This window comes from Ostrinia nubilalis, chromosome 16, assembly GCF_963855985.1.
Source record: "Ostrinia nubilalis chromosome 16, ilOstNubi1.1, whole genome shotgun sequence".
In the NCBI taxonomy this organism is placed as follows: Eukaryota; Metazoa; Arthropoda; class Insecta; order Lepidoptera; family Crambidae; genus Ostrinia; species Ostrinia nubilalis.
Window position 1 is genome coordinate 12727897 of NC_087103.1, and position 18299 is coordinate 12746195.

The 18299-nt window shown below is 35.7% G+C and overlaps 1 protein-coding gene across 1 annotated transcript; it reads right to left on the minus strand.

Annotated features, from left to right (window-relative positions):
- Nucleotides 1–1989: 1989 nt before the first annotated feature.
- On the minus strand, nucleotides 1990–4617 carry LOC135079419 (uncharacterized). The gene has a single exon (XM_063974078.1). It carries the CDS (start codon nucleotides 4527–4529, stop codon nucleotides 3279–3281), a length of 1251 nt encoding a protein of 416 aa, XP_063830148.1. The 5' UTR covers nucleotides 4530–4617; the 3' UTR covers nucleotides 1990–3278.
- Between the last annotated feature and the right edge of the window lie 13682 nt (nucleotides 4618–18299).

Consider the following 18299-nt stretch of genomic DNA (forward strand, 5'->3'; position numbering starts at 1 on the left):
ACACAATTAACATAAAAAGAATCAAAACTAATACAAATGTAAAGTATGTAAAATAAGAAGTGTCTGTTTCATTTTCACTAGCACTGATTGCTGCACTATGTTTCAGGGCGTACGACATGTATTTGATTTCATCCAAATTGATTCCATGCATATTGAGTGCGCGTGCACCGGATAGCGTTGCGTTTACAGGTAGCTCGGGTAGGTGAATCACCGGTACGTGTTCTACGATGTCTGATGAAATGTAGAGTCGATGGTGGATCTGCAGGCCATGGATTTCCAGGTCACAGGGCTCATCGATGGTGATGATGTACGTGCCGAAGACTGACTGCTTACTGACTTCTGTCGCAATGTTTGGTCAGCGTGCCTTTCAGTCTGCTGTACAGAATCCAGTTGTTCGCGTTGAGCTGCTGGAGTTTTACTTCTTCCAGCTGGATCTGGTGCTGCTTGCAGGAGGTAAGGTCCTTACTGAACCTCATCAACTGTTCCACGCAGGTAGGCTCGTTATGTAGAGCCTGGTTGTCCGTAGAGCACAGGAAGCGATCGCCGGCGGCAAGCGGGCGACACGGTGTTACGATCGGTAAGTATTTCAAACCCTTCGCCAAAAGGTAAGGAAATTTGGGGAAAATGGAAAGCGTAACGTTTTGGGATTCTTGGAATATAGGAAGTGAGTATATCTTATAATAATTGTAAGTATAATTATCTATCAATGGTATTTCTAAAATAAATGTTATCTGATCCTGTTTCATATAAGATTTTACACAAATAGTTTCTTCTAAATTTAACAAATTACTTTCCGTAGGCTGGTAAACTAAATTGGCAGAGTTTGAAATTAACTTTAAATGATACAATAATTCTGTAGAGTTTACAATTGCTTGGTGTAAAATGGATACTCTACTTAATGCTAATGCTGTTTCTATTTCACTTAATCTTATAAATATTGTACGGAAACTACTTATGAATATGTTATACACTCCTAGTATGTATGTAGAAAAAGTCCAATCGTTTTGTGTGGACGTTATGTTTTGCAATAGGCTTTCAACTCGTTTCAAGCGTTCATCAATAATAATAGAGTTGTTATTTATTTGCTCTGAAATATTTATGAAACTGTCGAACATTTTTGAGACCAGGGTAATTTTCTTAGATATTATCTTTAGTTGAAGGGCCAGCGCCTGCGTCCCTATCATTAGCAGAAAGCATCACCTGCGGAGGGCGTTTTATGTTTTTAATAGGCACTTTGGTAGTCCTATCACCTACTTTAATTGGTAAGATGTTTCGCTTGGCTTTGCCTACAACCTTTGCTTTTACATAACGTGGTTTGTCTTTGCTTTTACGCTTATTTACGTCTTTTGCAAATATTATGTTTCCTTCGGAAAACTCTATATCTGTTTCACCACCTTTCTTTTCCCTAATGGTTTCCTTTTTGGCTGTCGTTTTCTGAGCTATGTATTTATATAAGTGCTTTGTACGTTTCGCATGATCTTGAACTAATTGCTGATAATATTGCTTTTCGAAATTGATTCTAAATGGACTATCTGAATCTGTATGACCAAAAACTACCTCAAATGGTGTTAACTCAGTTACAGAGTGGATGGTGTGGTTATATGCCATTACTGAATATGTCATAACTGATGCGGCATCTGTACATCGTCTTTCGTATTTAGCCAATCTATAGATCTCTATAATTGTCGAGTGAAAGCGTTCGATAAGTCCCATAGAATTAGGGTTATTTGGGGTTCCGATGTGAAGTTCAACTTTATGTAAATTTAGAAATTCTTTCATGAGTTCGTTATTAAATTCGGTTCCTGGATCTGAGCTTATACGTTTTGGAATTCCGTAGAATGAGAAATATTTCATAAGTGCTCTAGTAACGTCTGATGTTGATTTGCTAGGTATCTCTATTGCTTGTCCTAATTTGCTGAAGGCGTCAATTAGGGTTAAATATGTGATTCCTTCAATACTGAAGAGATCAATGAAAATTTCTTGAAATGGGGAATCTTGAGTTTTAGTTAATTGCAAAAATGGTTTTATGGGTTTCCTATCGTATTTCATTTTACGGCAGGCTTCGCAAGCGTTAATGATTGCGGAAACTGTTTGTTGCATGTTAGGCCAAAAATGATTTCTACGAATTCTAATCAATGTTTCCTTAATACCACGGTGGCATGTTTTTCCTTCATGGTATTGGATAACTATTGCTTTTTGTTCACCCTCGTCTTCTATGTAATTTACCCGTTCTGTACACTCGTAAAACTGAACTACATCTTTCTTAAAAAGTTTAATAATTACGTCTGTGAAAATTCGTCTAAGTTGATCTGATTCAAAATAAATGAAATACTTTGTTTTAGGTTTGATATATTCTTTTAAAAACTGTTTTACTAATTCTGCATTATTATCAGGTAAATGTACTTCAAGAACCTTTTGTTTATCGCGCGAAAGGTTTTTGACTGAAAGTTCATTATCGAATCGTTCAAAGACTAATATTTGATTAGGTTTGTTATCGATTGCTTCGTTTAAGATTGGGATGCCTTGTGATTCGGTATCCTTTGCGGAATGAATAGTTTGTGAGTTATTTGATTGTTCATCGACACAGTCTGAATTATTTGAAGACGGAATCGGATATTCTGAACCTAATTGTCTACTTCCTTCTGAGGATGTAGAGTCGGAAATTACTATTGTACTTCCTGATGATAATTTTTCTATTTTCTTTACTACTTTATCAACATGTTTTTGAATACGTTTTTCCTTTTTGCTAACATTTACTTTCATGGACTGATTATCTGAATCGAGAGCATTTACTTTTATGCGGGATAACGCGTCTGCGTTTGCGTTTTGTTTACTGATTGATTCATTACGGTAATTAGCGGTTACACTAGGCATTCTAACGTTGTCTGTGAATTTTTTGTAATTTAAAATGATTGGAATGCATGCAGTTTTAGTTTTGAGGACTCTATTTTTAATGTCGATTAATGCTTCCAATTGTTGTAATAAATCTTGTCCAATTACACCATCGTACCATTTGTGTACGTCATATAAATAAAATTTGTGGTATTTTCTGCATTTAAAAGTTGGAAAAAGGGGAATTTCTATGGTTTTGTTGTGCGTACTTGACGCGTGTGTACTCACAACTTGGAACGGTTCATTTCTTATGAATTCACTGAAATACTGATAGCCAATACGCGGACTGAAGAACGAACGCATGCTGCCAGTGTCGATCATCATGCGAGCATCCAGTTCCGGTAGGTAAATATATGGTAATGTTAATTCCGGATCGCAATTAATGTTTATCTGTTCGGTTCTTTGATGGAGGCTGTTTCGTGAAAATCCTGTTGGAATTCAGTTTCCTGGGTTTCCTCGGGAGTTTCCTCGAAATCAGGGTAATACTGTTCGCTGTACATGTTATTATATTCGTCTATAGGGTATTCACAATAATATTGATCGTAATACGACTGTTCTGCTTCGTCGTAGTTCAGATCATTTAAGTTTGTTTCATTTACGTTGTTTGGTTTTGTAGCCGTACGCATAGACACGTCGGTCAGCTGCATACGTGGCGGCTGGACTTGTTGGGCTTGCTGAGCACCGAACTGTGGCTTATAGCCGAATTGAGGCGGTTTGTAACCGAATTGCTGAGGAGGATGTCTATAGCCAAACTGCTGGGGCGGTCTATATCCGAACTGCTGTGGAGGCCTGTAGCCGAACTGCTGCGGCGGCCTGAAACCTGGTTGATGCGGAGGCTTGAAATAGCCGAATTGTTGTAAAGGTTTATTTCCATATTGCTGGAAGGGTTTGTAGCCTTGATTAGGCGGAAGGCCAAATTTAAATTGTGGAGGAATTATCGGTTTGAAAGCATTAGAGCTGACAAAATGAGGCTGATTGCCTGAAAATTTCTGTTGAGTTGGCGTAAACGAATTGTTAGGTTTGGGTTGCGAATGCATTTTGCTTCGCATGTTATATTGGTCCATAAAGTTTACTTCCTCGAGCACAATCGAGAGGGCGGCTTCCAAAGTGGACGGTGCCTTTAGTCTCACAATGCGCACAAGGTTTTCTGGTAAATTATAGAGAAACACGTTTAACGCGGTGTTGTTGTATATGGTGATTTTGGCGTGACGGATTGACTCGTCTGCTATGGTGTTTACTTTGGATATAAGCATTGACCTGGTTGATTGCACGCGGTTGCAAAAGTCTGTGTATGATTCATTCGATCTGATTTTTAGTGATTCTAATTCGATATTAATGCATGCCTCACTACGCGGGTCTCCAAAATGTTGTGTCAGAATTTCCTTAAGTTCCGACCAGTTTGTTAAATTTTCTTGTTCTGATAACAGTGCTGCTGCATTTTCTGTAAGGCGGCTAGTTATAGCGTGGTACACGTATAAATCTTGCTCAACCCCACCTCTATATCTCGATATAACATACTCACATTTTTTAAGGAACAAATTTAGGTGTTTTTTGTCACCATTAAAAAATGGAATTAATCTGAGCATCTCGTTGGGTATTGGCGTGATTTGTACGGATTCGATTTGTGGTGAAGCCATTTTTACTGAATTTAAATTTATTAATTGATATGCGCCAGTCAGAATTTGTAACAGTACTTTACACAATATTCACAATTAAAATACACGTAATCACAATAAAACACACAATAAAATACACAATAAAAATACACAGTAAAAATAAGAGTGGTTCTTAATTTAATTGTTCAATTTCGAGAGACAATTAACTTAACAACTTTAATAATTTTTACTTTACACAATAAACTTATTTAATTTAATTCAATATTCAATTTATTTACTTTATTTCACTTTATTTCAATTTATTTACTTTATTTCAATTTATTTACTTTATTTTAATTTATTTTCTTTACTTTGTTTCAATATTTAATTCACTTAAATCTAAACGAAAAGTGTTAACGATAAAGTTTTATGACGAAAACACAAAATGCGATACCCTGGGAGAAGTTCTATCCCGGAGTAGCAATATTTCCCTACGATTTAAAAAGCATGAAAAATACACAGAGGATAAGGAGTGGAAGGATTGGCGAAAAGTTCTACTCACCAACCGACCGTTCTCTGCATACTCGTTCCACCCGTACTTCGATGACAAATTTATTTGGTTCGGCGGATTTATTAGTTTCCCGTAGTATCACGAATTTAAACGGCGGATTTTGACACCAATCGCGTAAACTTTAGGAAAACTTGCAGCAATAAATCCGAACGGCTGCGCCAGTCAGATTTCGGGAGCGGGGTGGAAGCTTTTTAAAAAGGATTATATTTAATTAAACTAAGTGATCACGTCCTCGCCGAGTTGGAGGCGATTTAATAATGATTTAATATTGTGGCCGATCGCAGTCGTCCAGTACGGTGTTTACAATTTAGTTCTGCTGACACATCTCTTATGTGAATAACAATTCTACGAATGCTTACACTGTAGAGCGGAAAGTGATGACTTATCTTGTTTAGTCTAGAGCAGAGGGAGCTGACGGATGCATAACTAGGTATTCATTATTTAGTACCCGTTTTAGATAAATAGTATTTTTGAAATTACTACCTAAAGTAATTGACGTTTTTTTAGTTTTTACGACAAAAATCTAGTTATTGGGCTACTTTTTTGAGCTACCAAAAAGCCAAGTTATGACGTCAATCTTTGACTTACTTTAATAATAGTTATTTAATTTTTAGCATTAAGAGTTGCATCTCAAACTAATTTGAAAATTATAAATAACTTGAAAAAATCGAACTGCCTTAGGCGGGAATTGAAGCCACGACCTTTCGCTTGCGACTGCTCTTCCAACTGAGCTACTTAGACACTGAATGAACCCGTCGAAATTTTCAAGTGTATTATGCTGTTACGGCCAATGTTGGGTATACCTACCCTTAAACCTTAAGTAGGTCCTGGGTTCAATTTCCGCCTTAGGCAGTTATATTTTTTTAAGTTATTTATAATTTTCAAATTACTTTAATAATGTTTTCTGATGCACAAAAATAACATTTAGCATACATGATGCGGGCTACTTTGATCTGACCGCTATCCGCTGGATGCATGGCAAATCCTTTGACCTTAGGCCACGTGCACACGTTGTATTTGCAGTTTCAACTAACATATAGCGTATGACGGCGTTGCCAGCTTGCGGTCATCGGTTCCAGTTAATACGCGCGGGATTCTCGGAAACGTACCGGTTAGTATCGGAATCCAGTTATTAGTAGAGACAGACCGTATTCCCGGTGAAGTGCAGACTGGTAATGACCTACAGTAAACAAACTGTGCACTGTTAATAGGGAATGAAATTCCAGGAAGGTTTCGGATTAAATCACTCGAAGTGTAATTAATACTCGTAGTCTGTCCTGTTACTGACATTTTTTCTGGGAAACAGCGACATTATTAATGTATCTAATATTACTCAAAGGTGACTGACTGACTGACGTAGTGATCTATCAACGCACAGCCCAAACCACTGGATGGATCGGGCTGAAATTTGCATGCAGGTAGATGTTATGACGTAGGCATCCGCTAAGAAAGTATTTTACGAAACTCCACCCCTAAGGGGGTAAAACGGGATCCACGCGTACGAAGTCACGGGCGGCCGCTAGTGTATAGATATAGTGACTTTACTCGTAGTAAGCCTATCTTAATTTCAAAGTAAGTAGGTGTGTTAGAGATACTGAGATAGATTTTCATCATACATACTGTATTTACAAAATTGACAGTTTATTGGCACGAGCTACGAGCACACTAGTACCTCCTTAAACTGCATTTTAAATATCAAACAATTCACAAAATATTAGACTAAATAGGATTTTATTTACAAAATATTTAATACCAGTAAGGTTTCAAAAGTGTAACATGAAATTAATTACGCAAACAAAAAGTTTGTCCTGTAAACTTAATGATCTATTCAACGAAGCTTTCAGGACCTCGGAGCTTCATTTGGACCAGAAGTTCAGTTCACTGCACAAGTGTACAGTGTACAGTAATTCAGTTTTCAGAATTAATGCTCCACAAACACTTGCGTTTCTAAATGAGTTTGCATCCCTAACGATGTTGGGAAAGAAAGGGGAAATAGCAATTGAAGGACATATTCTGTTTTTGTAAGTTCTCCACGAAATTTTGGCAGGTTTAAAGATTTGAAAGGGTTTTTGAAAGCTTTAAAGGATTCTGATTATGAGACGTCTACATTATATTTGTAATCAAATGTAAAATATCTTATTATAATTTACTTGTACTTAATGCAATTCCAAAGCACTTTGACAGCGATGGTTTACCTTACTTTAGTAAAGTTTTAATCAACATCAACTTGAAATTAAAATACTGCACGACGTTAAAGTTTGAAGTAAGTGCCATATTAAATCGCTGAATATTCCGTGCAGTATCTTTGTTTTCAGGTTTTTGCCAGCACAAAGCTGATTTACGGTGGCAAAAAACAGTAATTACTCGATGGCTTTGCATAAAATTGATTTTATTACCCATCTACAGACTCCAGCATCATTTCCCTTCCTTGATTATTCTTTTGAATAAGACCACTTTGATCACAAGTCTTAGAGACTGTTTAATAGTCAATTAACGAGCTATTTTGGGCAGGCTTAGTCTTAGATCCGTTAAGCTTTTACTTTGCACCTACATTATTGCGTTAGTTGCTCTGGATGCTGTATAAAGGTTTTTAAAGCCTTTAAAAACAGAATCTGTAATTAAAAATGGTAATTAAGTGTTTTTGAAATGTGTGCAAAATTTCTTCTAAGAGAAAGGCAAGTTTGATCCAAGATGATTTATTAAATTCTACTGTTTCATCTTCTAATTAATGCAAAGGAGAAATAAGAAATATTGATTTCATAATTCACAATGGCTTATAAGACAAAAATGCAGATTTTTCGTTGTAGCCATTTTGTAACAGGTAGCTGTACCTAAGCTTACAGCAAAAAAATAGTACAACCCCTACTAAATAGATATAATTAAATTCTTTCTCGTCTGTTAATTTTTTTCATTCAATTCAATGCAATTAATAAGATGGCTCTTAATGCAATGGTGTCCCGAAATTACAACGCACCCGAAGAAACCGAAAAATGAGACCAAGCTTCAAATACAAATAAACGGAATTAAGTGCACGTCTGTCGACTGGCAATTATTCTCTGTCACTGTAAACACGCCGTTATTTTTCGTTATTCGTAATTTGGCTGCCATATTGCGAACTCATAAATTATTGGACCGCATTCCCATTCATTGATGCGCACGACATCGCGCGTTTAGCGATAAACGGGATGCCTTTGGTAATATGGTTTATGGTTTTTCCAATTGCAATTTAGATGGGTTATTTGCTTAAAATATTGTTATGTAACCTTATTCTACTGTGAGGGATATATTTAAGAAAGATCTGGATAACAAACGATAATAAAGTAAACAATATTTTGGGACACTAGAACATGGCTGTAGTTAAGTATTTTTAGGATAGTAAGGTTGATTCCAAAATTATACGAGTATATATGGGAGAGGCCTATGTTCACTGTTCAGCAGTGGGCGTCCTGTGGCTGAAATTATGATGATGATGTAATAATCAGGCCTGTTCATCTCCGCGAGTTTGCATCGAAAACAAAACACGCGCGACTACCCCTCCTGAGATACCTAATCGACAGGACAATCACGAGCGAGTATTGACGCACGCACGACGCACGTGTATTCTTCACCCATTGCATTGTAAAGATAAACAATATTATATAAAAACGGTGGTGTAATTAATAATGTGCAGTAATTTAAGTGCCTGAATAATAATAGAAACACAAAACATAATTTCATGCTTATTCATGTATTTCCTCCGCCATTTTCCGCAGTTTGGCTCCTCACGTCACACATCATTTTACCGAAGGCCCTATGACTTCGGCGCAGTACCGATCACTGACGTTTGTCAACAAAATGGTGCTCGACTCTTGAGACAAGCTAAATTACACCATATTGTTAACGACATTGAGCATACATTTTTTTAAATACCTTCGCGAAGAAAATGTTCTGTACGTAGTAGGTACTTATTATTATTCTGTGGTATAATGCACATTATGAATGGAAATAATAGAGTAACAAAAACATCAATCCACAATGACACTGTTTCTGACATTACACGAATATCAATAACATTTTTATATCTACCCGATCCGCAATTCGCAAATTGAAAGCTTTGCTTTAGCCCCATAAAGTGCAGCAAGCACTTTTGAAATGGATTTTTCCAAAGTTACAATAAAGGAACAAATTCCAATCTGGTTGCCTGAAACTGTATTGATTGTCCTTCGGCGTCCATTGTTGAGGCTTCATTCGACATAGGTCGGGAATGGACAATAGGCTTGCTTGCAATGGACTTTCGAGGAAGTCAACTTTCATTTATGTGTTAGGTTAGGTTAGGTTGAGTTGCACCATCTTACTTTAACTTGGACAAACGTCAAAGAGCTGTCAAACTCTATACAAAAACACCCGTTATCGTTAAAGTTACGGTTATTTACAGTTTGATGGTGCAACTCAGCCTTAGAATAGGAAATTCAAGATCTCTAGTTGATTCATCAATCATTGCATCGTCTATAAAAAAAATATAAAAAAAGAAAAGTGAGAAAAGGGAGTGAGAATCAGGGCTCACTTTCAGTCTTTTTTTTATCTCACAAATCTTAAAATTATGGAAAGAGGGGTTGCATACTTTTTCATTTCCTCACAAATCATTCTAGAAATAAAAAGTGAGTGCTGTGTTAAAGTTTAGACAAGTGATAATGCTGAAATTTTAAGTCAGTTTACTTGAAGACCATCATTAATATTATCAGCAATAATAGTTACATTACTGCCGAACAGAAAAATTTCCCAATGTCAAAATGTTTTTTTTTTGCATTTACGAGGTTCTCTATACGTAAGTTTATTCCATTGGTAACATCAACATAGAGCCTTATGACAAAAAAAAAAGAAAAACACTTGCTTTCCGCTATTTACCCGACTGCGTCAGGAGATTTATTTTCGATTTATGTTCTTAATCTCAGGTGTGTACGTAGAAAATGTAACCATGTAGTTTTACTACCGGTATTGTTGTATTTGGCATTTATAAACAGAAATCGTTCCAACTAGCCAATATCAAATGTTTGCGGATCACACAAACATCTCGAAGTGTTTGCTGAGTTGTCAATGTTTCTGTTCTCTGGTGGAAGGATAGTTTTGTTGTGAATGCAAACAAAGTATGTTGGTATTGGAATGTGTTGGCCGAATAGTAATTAAAATGTTTAGAAATCCATAGAAATTTGTTTATTGAAAGCAATCGAAATAAGAGGCTAGTTTCTTAAAAAATACTTTTACACGTATTTTTTTAGTGGCAATTTAAACAAGTAATTACGAAGTTTGCCTCCTATCACATAAAAAAAAAAAAAAAAAAAAAAAAAAAAAATGATGCGTTAAAGTTTTGCGTGACGTCACAAAGTGCTACACTATACACTCATTGACGTCACAGGCCTCGGTTCTTCTGAACTTTGACGCGCTTTATCTCTTTTAATTTTCATTATTTTGAAAAACTGAAAAATACGTGTCGAGTATTTTTTGATAAGTTACCTAACTGATGGATTAATCCAAACTCTTGCTTTTTTACCCGGGAAACAACTAGATACTATAAAAAGATACTTTTTACCCGGTAAACAACTAATACTGAAGAGAACTGAGGTAACGCAAGTCATGTTGGGTTAATGACGTTCTAATATTAATATCAAACTAATGTTACAGATGATGATATAACAAACAAGGCAGGGAAAAGTTGGATGCACATAGCCAGCGATAGGGTAAGGTGGAAAATGATGGAGGAGGCTTTCTTTTACCCAAGAGGGGCCACAAATAAAGGAAATACGGTTTAATTAAATAACATTGTAATGATAATAATTAAATGTTAGAGAAATGTACAATTTGTAAGTTTGTAGAAAGCACTCGTAATCCTGGGAACTACGGAACCAGTTGAAAGGTTACATTATAATCCTTTATAAGCGGGCGAAGCCGTGAGTCAAAGCTAGTTACAAATCAGGCAATTACACATAGAAAGGCCCAGCTGCATCTGCATATCGATAAAAACAAATGAAAACTGTTTTATTCGAATCATAAAATTAAAAAACTGTATGCGCAAGTTGCCTATTAAAATTAGCTCCCTCTTATCTAGGTCTTGTACTTTAAGTAACTAAAATAAACCAAAGCCCCTCATTCCTAAGACTGATATTGCAGTGCTGCTCAATCCCTACAGAGTGAGTACCATAAATATTGATGTCCTCCCGATGATTACTTCGAATATTGGATATTGCATGAGCAGGATTTGCCATAACAATAATAATAATCGTTGTCTTGGAGCATCTTTATTCATATCACGACTTCGCCAACACATACAGTGTTGGGAGTTGTATTTTAACCGACTTCAAAAAAGGAGGAGGTTATAATGTTCGACTGTATGTATCTCTTCTAGGATTCATTTTAAAAATTGGACCAAGATTGAGCACTTTAGTAAAGAAATTCGCATATGGCAATCGGAGGAAAGGGATTTCACTTTTTTTGAACCAAATTATATTATTTTAACCTCAAATTTGTAACAATCTTCTTGTGATTTCAATTATTTATAAGATTATTTTATTAATTAAAGAACAAACGAATAATTGTATCAACGATTGATCTTTTGTTAACTTAGAACTCTTCACTCAAATCATACTTACTTAATCACTTAAAATTATTAAGATTAGAAAATGTGGTATTGACTTTATTTCAAAGAGTTTTCCCAAAATCAATATAATAATAATTAATTAACACATGTAACCCGTCGTCCTTGGTTAGCTGATCAATTAATATTAATTGGCTACATGGTGTTTGATTAGCAATGCGAATACTTGATTGACTTATTAGAATAGAACAGAATAGTTTTTTATTTGAAAGAAAGACATACAAGCAGGAAAAACATAGGTACACAATGAAGGAGATACACAAATTAATGTACAGATAGCTGCTTGTGCCCCTCTGACAAAAAGTCACCCGCTCAGATAATTAATTATTGTTTATTTGTTCTAATAAATCGTTACCTAAGGTTTATGGGAATTGAAGCTATGGTCTGGAGGGACTTCCACCCCCAAGGTAGACCGATGACCTTATAAAAGTTGCTGGAAGCGAGTGCCTTCCAGCAATGCAAGCCGCTGCTAACCAGCCAATCAGGAAATCATTAAAAGAGGCCCTTGTTCAGCAGTGGACGTCCTGTGGCTGAAATGATGATGATGATCACTGAAAGATTTAAGCCTCAAACTTTCTCTTTCCCTATTTCTCTTAGTAATTCGATTTTATAGAAAAAGGCAACTTAATATGCTTCCAAGCGAATTTATTATCAACGGATGCTCACGATCAAGCAGAGACATTAACCTTAATCACACTGAATCCCTTTAAAGCTAGATCCCAAATGGTTTGCTTAAAACGCATATTTCCTGACTAGAACTAATGTGCCTATTTGTCAGCGTAAGGCTTTGCGTGTGTGGAATAACGGAGTCAGCTTAAGGACGTAGCACACTTATCAACCCAGAAAGGGCTCGTATAGGTTCGGCCAAACCAACGTGATCAGCCTGCGTGCTCGATGCCGATGACGATGGCGATCAATGCGTTTAAGTATGATCACCATAGCCATCGTGCATACCGGCTGCACGCGTTGTGTTGGTCGAACCTTAACCGTATCAACTCGAAGCGGTCAGTATTCTTTGTATGGAACTCCATACTGTAAAAAAATACGCGGATGACAGCTCGCGAAATGCGTCACGGTGTTGATCCCTTTCCGAGTTGATAAGTCTGCTATGACCTTTATCCTGCACGAGTGAGATGAAGTGGGTGAGAGAGAGACGGAAATACTGCGTGAGATGACCTGACGTTTTGGGGACAAGAATCTACATTGTAACGGATAATAGGGTAATTGACACCACCAATCAATAATTGAGGTACCTAATTTATAAAATTGACAAAACGAGACTCTCCCATAGATTGGCATATTGGCATAGATTTTCTAGGGTATCATTTCGAAGCAACCAAAAATCTTATTTTACAGTTTGAAGACCAGAATGAAGTGTGTTTTAAAAAAAAAAAATAATAATAATAAATAGTATTTATTTTCTCATCACAAACATTACAATGACACAAGTTTTTAAGCACATTACAATTCAAAAACAAAGTTGTTTGTGTGAGACTGATGCCTGTGATAGGTATTTGCATACCTGTAGTAGCTACAGGTCAACGTTGTACCTACTTTGTAATTGGATTATCTATATTTTTGGTGATATGTGCCAAAGCAACAAAAATGCTTTTGAAAATAAATATTATAAATGAAAATTTTCTTAAGGTTTTGTTAAAGCTTTTTCATAACAACTTATTTATTTTCATTCAGAGCTCTACATTACCGACGTAACATTACATTATACAGTAATATTCGTCATCAAAAGAGCAAATTACTCGGTGACAATCTCAAGTGATGGCAGTGAACGGCACTAATTACTTGTGCTAATTGAGATAAACTATTAACAGTGAGGTAAATTGTACATGTGGCAATTATGTTAGGATACCGAACGATACGATGGAACTCTACTAGCAATTAAGTCTTATTAACTTGTTTTATAATTTAAGCGTTTCTTCACTAGTTGGGATAGTGACTTTGTCTACGTGGAAATCTTTTTTGAAAAAGTCAAAGTCAACATTTATTTATTTATTTAGACAAATAAATAGTTCTTACAAATCGTCATTTTGCTCTTAAGGAGCCTCTACATGTCTCATAATCTTTTTACCCTTTGGAAAAATTATGTACTATCGGCCACAGTTCCAGCTCGTTCTATCGCAAAGAATCACCATTTGATGAGAGCGAGAGAAAGAATGGAAATGGGTAGCTGAAACTGTGGCCTATAGTACAGTGTGGAAAAAATTGTTACAGTCAGCGTCGAATAGTTCGTGTCATCAAACGTAGAAAAAAGTTGACAACACAACCTTATTCCAGTAACAAAGACGTGTTGCGAACTTTTTGGCTACTTTGGGTAACACGAACTTTTTGACGCTGACTGTACCAACACACAGTAAGATTAACCAAATAGGACTAAACACTAACATCGCAAAATGTATTTTTTGGATCCTATTCTTCAGTTTTTTTTTTTCAAAATTATAAAGATACCCAATAGGCTTCACCACATTAGCATTTAGGTTTTACAATTCAAGAAGATCAATGTGGACCCAGTTAAGGCACAGCAACCTTTGGAAGGAGGCAGAACGATCTCAGTAATTTATATCGATTGAATTTAACTTTAATTTAATTTAAGATAGGTACTTAGATCCTTTCCAGAATTTGATAGATATTGAAAATATTTTATTAATATCATTGTACTAGGTAGAAGTGTGAAAAATGTTATCCACCCAAACACATTAATTTGTCTAACTAAAAAATTAAAATTAATTTTCAATCTAGCACACAAAGTCGTGTGCGACAAATCGCACAATGCAATACAAAACTCTCAAGTCGCTTTGAATTACTTTAAAAATAAAAGGTGTTGACGCTTAGCGTGAACGAGCCGGTGACAAACAACTTGACGTCACGTAAGTCAGTAATTCCACAAAGAAATTGCTGCGACGGGTCTCAACCCGTTGTACTTCAAGGGGGAGCAGTAGACCCTCTGAACATGGTCAAAATAAAAAAAATCAATCAAAATGAAAAATATTTTATTCAATTTTGACCACTGGTGGCACTTACTAGGGCACTATTTAAGTTGTGAGCCTCGACAACATAACGTGTTGTTAGACGACATCTGATACTTTTAATGAAAAGTTTGACATTTTTGACTACAACCTTACTCAAAACTTTTTATCATTTGAGCACGTTTTGTATAATTAACATTGAATTGAAAATTATCTTGAATAAAAGAACATGGAATTGACTTGCGGAAATTTTCGCGCGAAGATTTATTATGACTTTCGACGTGGTTAATCAATACAAAACTGAAGCGGTCGGCTAAATTTCACATTTGGTGATAAAGATCTATCCTTTACCATTGTAAAACCCTAGTTTAAGAAGTATAATATTGTATGTCATTGGCTTACCAGTGAACTTTGCGAAAGTCGTCCAAAATGACTAATAGTGGCGGAAAACATTGATGTTGTCAGAAAAATGGAAGAGAAACCTCGTCATGTGATATATCGTAGGATTGAGATAATCCTAGGCATTAATTCCACTAGCAGTAATAAAATATTGTATGACCATATTATACATTAATACGTTTTTTTCTCGCTGGATGTCACAAAATTTTTCAAACGCTCAATAGGACGCTTGTGTCGTTTAGTCCTTGGAAATGTTTGATAAATACGTTTAAAAAGCTTTAAAAGCCGTTTTTAAAATTGTGACAGTTGACGAATTAAGGATCTATGCATAATGATCCTGAAAATAAACAGCTATCGACTATGGAGGTGTTTTAAGATGAACCAACTCCAACAAAAGTCCCATGCGCTCGGAACACTTTGAAACTTACGGTCGCCTATTTTTCCGACATATCCGATTATATGACAGAAACGTAACTAGAGAAATTTAGAATGGTTAATTTTTAATAGTAAACAGCCACTTTTTTTTCAAAAGTCTTCAGTTTAATAAGGGAAACTGACCAGCACAGTCGAATCGCCATTCGTGACGAAAATGTGAGCTTTTACACGTCTCGTCAAACAACTGACTATTTGAACACACAAAATATGAAATAAACAGGTCCAATGCTACAAAATTCTTGCTTGGAATCTAAAGACTTCTTTTGGTACCCATATATTAAAATTAAATGCGTGAACAGCGATTTATGTAGCCAGAAGCAACTGTCGATGCGGTCAAAAACCATGCTTTGGAGGTGCCTCAAGCTGAGTGGAAAAAATGCTATGAAAAGTGTTTCGGACACATTAAAAAGTACATAAATCATGAAAGACAATACCAATAAACGCAATTAATACCATTTTAATAATAAACTACTTTGTTTTCATAGTTAGGCTCACAACTTAAATAGTGTCCCACGTACTAGCCATTATACTAGTCGGCCGTTTGGTGTAATGGTTCGAAACGGACTACTATTCCGGAGGTAGCGGGTACCTACCTCGATTCCCGCACAGTGCAAACATTTGTGTGCATGAACATATTTGTTTGTATTGGACTGGGTGTTTTCTATGTATTAAGTATGTATTTACAAAAAAAAGTATAAAATTATGTTTATATCCGTTGTGTAGTACCCATAGTATAAGCTTTGCTTAGTTTGGGACTAGAAGCGCAGTGTAAAATGTCCAATAGGATATTTATTATTATAATTATTTACTACTTATCAACGTCAAAATACAGTAATAAAAAAGGCAGCCCTTAAGGAGCATGTTCACATGCATAGATGTTGACAACACAAATGCATTGCCAAACTTTGTTTTAGACTTTTTACTTTTGATGTAGTTAGGTAAAGTAGGTAGGTACACCAATATAGTTTTTAGAGCTAAAACAGATTGTTATTTTAAATAATTGTGCCTTGAAATCTTGGTTTCTTAAACCTACTTCAAAAAGAAAGAGGTTCTTATGGTTTTTGCTGTCACAAAGCCAATTTCTTCTATTTTTTATGGGTAATAATTACGTGGATTACTTGGACAATTTGGACATACATTGTAGTTCGTCTCCAAACGTGCTGAACTGCTGATACCAAAATAATGATCAACATTGTCTAACGTATCTTTAATACACTGGCGACTTTGTTAACAAATCTTGTTATTTTGTTTGTAACGGCCCTTCTGTGTATTATTTGCGAATTAAGCGATGGGTTCCCGATTTCAGCTTTTATTTACGACAAGGTTGGTTTTCGTGTAATGCGAACGTGTGTGCGTTTTAATACGTATTCTCACATTTCCGCAGGTAACGATAGAATTTGTGAGATGTGAGAAATCAGGTTATTACATTCGTTGTCGGATTGCGTTCTTTTATAAAGACATTTCAAAAATACTTTTGAAACAATATTATTGTTATCTCTTCCTCTTCTTCTTCTTCTGTTCGTATTTGTGTGTCTTTTGTATGCAAATTGAAAAAAACTATGTATTAAATGTTTAAAATTTTTGGTTTTAATATTTTTGAGCTTCAGAATTGCCGTCACAAAAAATGAAGCCACGTAATTTTATCTATTGCAGTATCTATCAGTATATCGCTTATCATAATTCATAAAGTCAATTTCTAAGATAATATGCATACGAATTATAACATGTTTAGTTAATCCGTCGTAAAACTCCACTACTAAAGTCAACTGAAATTATTGTCATTGTCATTTCCAAAACGCTCTCTCCATTCAGAAATTTAATAGGCTTTTGTAAACTCGAATATAGGTCAAGCAGAAGGTCACCAGGTTATCTTATTACCGTCTAATGCGCTGTTCCATCTAATATTCCATTACGGCCCAGTTGACGCAGCGAGATGACTACTGTCATTATGTCTACAAGGAACCAGGTATTTAGGTTAATTTCTAGCGTGTATGCTTAGCGGAGCGCGTTAATATTGATGGTGGAGTCTTCAGAGAGTAGGTGCTTTGAAAGGTTTCGTGATAACTATCTTCTTGGAGGAGGCCTTTGTCCAGCAGTGGACGTCATTCGGCTGAAACGAACGAACTATCTTCTACAATTTTATTCTTAGGTTTATTTATCTGTAATTATGTCTATAAGGAACCAGGTATTTAGGTTAATTTCTGGCGTGTATGCTTAGCGGAGCGCGTTAATATTGATGGTGGAGTTTTCAGTGTACTTTGAAAGGTTTCGTGATAATACTGCCTTTTAGAATTCTTTTAAAAAGCTTAGGTTCTATTTTCGTATTTTGTAAGTCTATGAAGTTCCTTGATTTGTAAATGATGGAATGAAATTATTTGCAATTCTGATAAAAAGCTCCTGATATCAAAATAAGGCAATAATGATCTTAAGTGTTCATCCTATGCTTTATACCTATAAATATCTAATAGTAATCACAAATAAACTTTAATGTCAGAATTAATCTAAATTTAAGTTTAACAACGGCTCCTGCACTGGGTTCGCATCTAGAGCTATCCTTATAACTAAAGATTTTAAATAAAAAGAAATACAGAAATTGCACCATTTCAGAGATTTTACAGAAATGAAATTGCAAGCACAATTACAATCAAGAAACTTATAATTAACAGTACAAATCGACAAACAGCTTCAATTAGCGTACTAGCAGAAGAACGAAAAGCAAAAATGAACATAACAGAAACATATTGCCGATTGCATAGCGTCCTTCGAATCAGCATAGCCAGGGATGGCGAACCAATGGC

Coding starts and splice junctions, on each gene's coding strand:
- LOC135079419 (XM_063974078.1), bottom strand. CDS start 4,529: ATGGCTTCACCACAAATCGAATCCGTACAAATCACGCCAATACCCAAC.